Source organism: Chenopodium album, chromosome 18, assembly GCF_948465745.1.
Source record: "Chenopodium album chromosome 18, dcCheAlbu1.1, whole genome shotgun sequence".
Classification (NCBI taxonomy): Eukaryota; Viridiplantae; Streptophyta; class Magnoliopsida; order Caryophyllales; family Amaranthaceae; genus Chenopodium; species Chenopodium album.
Window position 1 is genome coordinate 36,176,016 of NC_137851.1, and position 7,228 is coordinate 36,183,243.

At 35.0% G+C, this 7,228-nt stretch overlaps 1 protein-coding gene across 1 annotated transcript; it reads left to right on the top strand.

Moving 5' to 3' along the window:
• Positions 1–2,670: 2,670 nt before the first annotated feature.
• On the top strand, positions 2,671–7,228 carry LOC145590819 (growth-regulating factor 7-like). The gene is made up of 4 exons (XM_081647211.1): positions 2,671–3,129; positions 3,908–4,132; positions 5,387–5,762; positions 6,231–7,228. Exons 1-4 carry the CDS (start codon positions 2,874–2,876, stop codon positions 6,997–6,999), a joined length of 1,626 nt encoding a protein of 541 aa, XP_081503337.1. The 5' UTR covers positions 2,671–2,873; the 3' UTR covers positions 7,000–7,228.

A 7,228-nucleotide genomic window follows, 5' to 3' on the forward strand; every position in this document is an offset into this window, starting at 1 on the left:
TTTTGAGAAACATGTTGCACCAGGTTCCAGTTTTAGAAATTTTAATAGGGTACCATTTTATGCTCACCCCTAATCAAAATAGATGAATTGTTATCGACCTAGACGTGAAAATGGGTTGTTTACCTAAAATAGGAATATACTCTTTATCCTAAAATAATTAATATAATTAAACTTAAAACACATATCAATGCAATACTTTGACCTTAAATGTATATATTTAAATATTAATAAAAGATTAAAAAATTAATATTTTAAAACTTTAAATGAATACAAAGTACCTTTTTAGCATTATATTTCAAGATATAATTCATTTTAGAAAATTTTGACATTTGCTACCAGGAAAAACACATCGATTCATATTTGTTACCGGTAATTTTTTTTTTTTTTACTTTGCTACCACCCCAATCCCACATTGTTAAATTTCATTACGTAATGCCTTATACCGTTACTATTTCCGGTATTGGGGCCCAATCATTGTTCAGCCACCTTCCAGCTACCCCTCCATCCCCAGCCTCCTCACTGCCACCTTCCTATCCCCCATCAATGTTGCCCCTCTCCCCTCCTACTGTCGGTGTCCCTACTTCATTCCCTTTCCCCCACCTATGCAGCCAACCCCCTTCCCTTTCCCCCACCTACGCAGCCACCTTCCCTGCTAGAGTGCCAGCCACCCTCACTTCCAACCACAACAACACCCACTCCACCTTCACCCCACATCGCACGCATTCACCAGCCGCACCTAACAATCGTAGCCACCAATTCGTAGACCCCCGCACAAATCAGCCGCTATGCCCCCACTTTCAATAGCAACGAGCATCGACCGTCACAACCCACCTCAAGCCACCGCGCGCAGCAACCGCTACCACCATCAATTCATCTGCTCGCCAAAAATAATCAATCACAGCCCGCAACACCACCATCACCACCAATTTCGCATCTAATCGAAAACTTAGCCCATTGAAAACCCACAATTTCAAAGGGTAAGAATTTGGTAGGGCAACCAAGCAGAGTAGGAAAGGGAACGGGGTGAGGTCGACGGCGCCGGTCGCCGACAGAGGGGGTGGTTGACAAGAAGGGGCTAGCAGGTGGCTGTTTCCTTTTTTTAATTTTTTTTTGAATAAATTTAACGGATCCTAACAGATTCCTTTAAGTGGTAGTGAGATTCAACAATATGGGATTTGGGTGGTAGCAAAGTGAAAAAAAAAAAATGGTAGCAAATGTGAATTGAGTTGTTTTTCCTGATGGCAAATGTCAAGATTTCTTTATTTTTAATACGCTATTAAAAAATTAAGTAGGATGAGAAGGAGAGAGGAATATTAAAATACAGTAAACTTTCAAGACAACCCATAGACATACAAAGTTACGAACGTATGTAGTTTTTTTTTTTTTTTTTTTTTTTTTTTTTTTTTTTTGGGGTTAGAAAGTATAGACATACCACATATGTAAGGAGTCTTGAAATGTAATTTAATTTAGCTATCTGGTTTGATTTGAGAAATTCAATACCCAAACCCAATATGTAACTAATGCAATCTTAACTAAACCCGAATTGGAATTTAAACTAATCTGAACTTAATTCGACATTGATTTGACTCGACTTGAACTCAATCCACCACATATTTGAGTCGATTTGAACTCAAACCGACACCACATGGTCAAATATCATATTCAATTTGATTTGTTCTAACTCATCATGATTTCAAACCAAACATAATTTCAAACTCAACCTTGACTATCCTTTTTTTTTCTTACTTAAACATAATTACTTTGATTCATGTAATTGTTTGTTTCATTAATCATTATTAATTTTTTTTTACATAAACATAACCTGATCATATACGGCTATCATCTATTAATATGTCATTAGTTCACTACTTATCATCTCAATTATGTAGGTATGATAAGTCATCAATAATTCGATTTGAATTTGGTTTAAAGATAAACCTTATATAAGAACTTATCTAATGAGATAATTAATACTTACCTCCGTTTTTTTTAATTGACACGTTACTTTATCATTCTCTTTCCTCTCCTTAATATGTGTGCCTAAATTGAACGAGTCAACTAAATAGAAACGAAGAAAGTAATTGTTAATGACACAATTTGAAAATGACAATTGAATAACCTGATTGTTACCCAATTATAAGATAATAACTCAAAATTACTCTGATTCAAAAATACTCTTATTTGAATATTGAATTTGGTCAACCTGACCCAAATTCAGCCAAACCCAAAAAGAATCTAAATTGAAATCAACCTAATAATGAATCAACTTTATATTAATCAAGTTGAATAGAACTTAACAAAAAACAATTGAGCTGGAATCAATTCGACCGAAAGTCATCCGACCAAATTTTTAACCCTGTCAAACCTGTTAATTCAAAAGTAATATGAATTTACTAGAACTTGACTCAACCCAAACACGACCCTAATTCTATAAATCTTGACTTTACTCAAACCGAGACGAGTTAAAAGGGTAATATTGACCCGAACGACCCGTTCCAAAAAGACTTGAATTTTGATCCGTCGTGGTATTATTGCAACTCCACTACGTCCACACTCCGAACTTCCGAAGTCCAAAAATAACAAAGAAAATACAGTTAACAAAAAACTCCGTTATATCGACTTTTTTTGTCTTTGTCAAATCACTCCCACCCTCCCTTCTCTTTTCTGGCTATCACTCTGTCTCACTCACTTTCTCTCTCCAATTATTTCATTCTTTCTAAACAAAATATCGTCTTTCAAAACCCAACCAAAAGCCCTTCTGTACTCCCTTAAACCCCTCCCAAAAAACATAAAACAAAGTTTCATTTTCATCAAAACAATGCTTCATTCTCTGACTCGTGTAAGCTTCTAGCATTGCCAAAAGCTTCATTTTCATGGAATTTGGTTTAATGGGCTTAAATGGGTTGTCGGATTCGGGCAATGTGTTAGTTGGATCTACTGATTTTTCAAATAAGGAAATGCCATTTTCAGGAATTTCTGATGATAATTGGAAACCCACAAAAATTGCTAAATTAAGTAATGCATTTTCTGATTGGCAGCAAGAACAGAATTTGTTAAGCTTCTCTTCACCAAAAAGCTCTACATTTCCATTTTTTCAGCACCCAAATTCATTTTGCAGTAAAAGTGCAGGTAATTTGTTACTCCATAATAATTTGCTGAAATGATTGATTAATTTATATCTTACTTATATTTCTTGTACTAATGTAGCAAAAAGATTGGAACTTTTTTTGCCTTTTTATTTGGTTATATGAAATATTTTTTATGGGTACTTGAATTTAAATTTGGGTGGTGGAGGGAAATGTAAAAAAAGAGTATATTGTTAGTAGTAATTATATGCTTGTCTCCCTGTTTGAGTAATTCTGTTATATTGGGTTTTTCCAGCTGAATGAACAAAAAATAGTAGGAAGTTATGGGGCATAAAAGGGAAAAGAAGTGAAAATAAAGGAACTTCCATTGATTTATTATACCTTTTTCAACTTTCTCTCTTAAAACTGTTTTAATTAGCAAGTTTAGTGACAATTAATTTTCAATATAATTATTAGTCCTATAAATTAACAAAAAAATGTTACAATTTAAGAATAATAAAAAATAATTGAATCAAGGGTTAGAATTAAACTTATTTTGTGACAACAAATTGATACATAAATCTCTAAAAACATCTCTTGTTTTGACTTTTTTGTGTAACACAATTATTATCGTAACGGGAAGAATTTTTAGATACGGGGAGTGTAAGAACAAATGTTTTTTTTTTTACTGATTCTATAGTGTTTATTTCATACGCAATAATTGATTAAAATTTTAAATGCCATATAATTTATGCAGTGAAAATAAATTTGAGTTTAATCTCTGTTTTTTTTTTTTTTTTTTTTTTTTTTTTTTTTTTTTTGTGTGTGTGTGTATAATTTAGGCTATTCGTGTAATGGAAGTTTGAATGCAAGTATGTGTTTATCAAATGGAGTAAGAGCACCATTTACACCATCTCAATGGTTTGAGCTTGAACAACAAGCGTTGATCTACAAGTACATTATTGCAAATGTTCCCATACCACCTAATTTGTTGATTCCCATCAGAAGAGCTTTTGAATCAGCAGGATTTTCTAGCTTCTCTAGTGGACTTTTGAGACCCAATACATGTAAGTTTGATCTAAACTTTTACTAGTAGCAACTTTCTTCATTTAATGCAAATTTTGTATACCTTTATGTTTATATGAGTCACATAGACAGCAATACAAATGTGATAAATTAGAGAGAAGTAGAAAATAATTAGAGTAGAATTGCTTGCCTTCTCATTGAAAATAATTGAGAATATATAGAGTTACAAAGATATCAGGAATTAACTAAAATATAAAAGATAAATATAAGGAAATATTCTATCAAATCTCCTAATATACGATAATATCTCAATAAGATGAGATTTGAATCTTATAAGAGGTATTATTCTAGAAGACTTTAATTGACTAAACTAGTTGACTGTCATTTTTAAGTATGGTAATTTTTGGAAGCGATCTTATCTTTAAAGCTATCAATTTGTCAGAGGACAATCTATTGTACATTGAGTAAAATCTATAAAGGGGGGTGAATTTAGTTTTCGTTAGTACATCAGATTTGTCTCATCTAGCAAATGCTTGGAAACATCTCCAGTACTACTTGCCTTCAAGTCTTCTTCAATTCACCTGCTTGCTCACAAATGCTCACCTACCATTATTTAATCTATGACATTAAAGCATTTATTGTATAAAGAGGTGTATATCTTACTTACTGTCCACATTGTGATAATTAATTTGGTTACATAGAATAAGATGTCACGTTTCTCTTGTCATTAGCCTTTAGGATCAATTTGAATTTTGGAGAAATCAAGAAAACGTGTAACAAACAAAGCAACTAAAGGATTGAGAGAGAGAGGGAGGATCATGGAGGGGAGGGCGGTTTGTCCCTCTATCTCCCCCAGGAGTGGCCTGAGTTCGATCCTCACCCTAACCCTCCTGTGATAGGAGCACCCCTCTTAAAAAAAAGGATTGAGAGAGAAGAGGAAAATATAAATGATTTTGATAGCAACATAAAAACATGGATCACATTATTAAGTGCCCTCAAGCTACAATAATTCTTCATTGCTTTTGCCTTTCTATTTTTGGCTAGAATTGTTAAGTAAATGAACGATTATAAGGGAATAGAAGAGTTGAGAAAAGACTGGTCGGATAATTGTATTAAAAGAATGTTACTTGTATATGTAATAGCAGGACATTTCGAGATGATAGATGTTAATTGTTGGATGGAAGAGTAGCATAAATGTTTTAGTCTAAAACTAGTTATACATCTGCAGTCTGCAGCTTAAATTTCTGTACTTGTCCTGCATGGTGTGTTTATTTGATAGTATTTGTTTGATTTAGTTGGATGGGGTCCTTTCCATCTCGGCTTTGCCAACAGTGCTGATCCTGAGCCAGGACGGTGTCGTAGGACGGATGGGAAGAAATGGCGGTGCTCGAGAGATGCTGTACCTGATCAAAAATACTGTGAGCGGCATATGAACAGAGGTCGCCATCGTTCAAGAAAGCCTGTGGAAGGTCATGCTGGACATTCCATCTCCGGAGTCACCACTAACAAAACTAGTTCCTCTGCTACTAATGTCATGAATTCCACCTCTTCTTTGAGTGCATTAGTGGTGCCTGGTGGTGGTACATCCAACAGCTTTGCTATAAACCTTAATCAAAGCAAGGACATACAGCCTGTTCCACCAAATCATTTGCCTTCTTCCCTAGTTAACAGGTAACATCATCAAAGTCAATACCCTCTTTCAATTCAAGTCAAACTACTGTAAATTATAACTTTTTGTTACACCTACTTTTGTGTCTTAAAAAAAATCTGTGTACTGTCCCCTAATTTTTCCTTACTGTAAATTTTAATTTTTTTTGTCATTACTCTTCAAGTCATGAACTAGTGATATTGTCTCAAATTGTCAACCCTTACTAAGGATAAGTTGTGATTATCTAAGATATTCTTCGCCCATATGTAGTTTGCGAGACATAATAAGAAATCAGATCAAAATGTAATACTCCGTACTATTTTGGGAGAATCAACTTTCATTTCCAGATGGAGGGTGTCAAGTGTTGCAAGGAATATCGGAAATTAGTTTTCTAAGCAGTCAAGTCGGAATCCTTCTTTAACACTGTCAATTGTCAATACCAGTATATGATGTTTAAATTAAGTTAACTAAAATTTCTTGTGTGGTTCCAGGCATATTGTGAACAAAGCAAACAGCAGCCAGGGAATGCAAGGCGGAACAGGACTTGACTTTCAATACCCAAAAATTAGCCTGAATTCCAATGAAAACACATTCTTAGTTACTGAATCCACTGCTAGCGATTTTGCATTCCTTGCGTCTGATGCAATCTTAAACACCACACAGAGGGACTCTTCTGTCTCGAGGTCTTATGGTCCAACCCATAACCTCAATGCCCAAAGATCCAATCTACAACATTCAAGTCACTCCTTCATGGATGATCAATCTAGCATTTTGTGGTCGAAGTTGCAAACACAAACAGACAGGACAACCCAGCTATCAATCTCAATACCACCAGCTGATTTTATGTCTTCCACCTCTTCTCCTACTGGAGAAAAAGTTGCTCTATCTCCTTTAAGATTATCATGGGAACTTGACACTGTCCAAATGGGTTTGAGAGTGAATACCGTCACAAATGAGAGGAGACCCAGTTCTTGGGAAACCTCACTTGGTGGTCCTCTAGGAGAGGTCCTTAAAACCACCACCAATAGTAGCTCAGGGGTTCAAAGCAAGAGTATATTGCCTCTTAATCTTATATCGAAAGGCTATGATGGTAACCCTCAATCAGCCTCATCTCCAACAGGTGTACTGGGTTATTTCTCTAACAGCAGTGCAGGGAGCAGCCCTAAATCAGAAAGTGGAAAAGCCCTCGAAACTAGTACACTTTCTGGTGATCTTATTGGCTTCACTCTTGGGAGTTCATCTTCCCTGCCCATCTTTTAGCCATTTGGGGTGTATAAGTAGGCACTACTAGACTTCTGTGTCAAAGTTCGAAAATTTGTTGTACAATGCTGTTTAGTCTAGTCCACGACAATGTTTTAAGCTTTGTAGAATTCTGTGACTAAGAAATTCTTCATTTTTAAGTCATAAGTAGATCATAAGGGAATACTTCAGCTTCTAATGTGCGTTCATATCGCAATTTTTGGCTGCTTTTTTCACATTTCTTACATGA

What these genes read in the sequence shown, in the direction of transcription:
- LOC145590819 (XM_081647211.1), top strand. Translation starts at nt 2,874, where the DNA reads ATGGAATTTGGTTTAATGGGCTTAAATGGGTTGTCGGATTCGGGCAAT. An exon ending in ATTTTGCAGTAAAAGTGCAG is followed by an intron (nt 3,130 to 3,907) that starts GTAATTTGTTAC and finishes TGTATAATTTAG; the next exon opens with GCTATTCGTGTAATGGAAGT. An exon ending in CCTTCTTCCCTAGTTAACAG is followed by an intron (nt 5,763 to 6,230) that starts GTAACATCATCA and finishes GTGTGGTTCCAG; the next exon opens with GCATATTGTGAACAAAGCAA.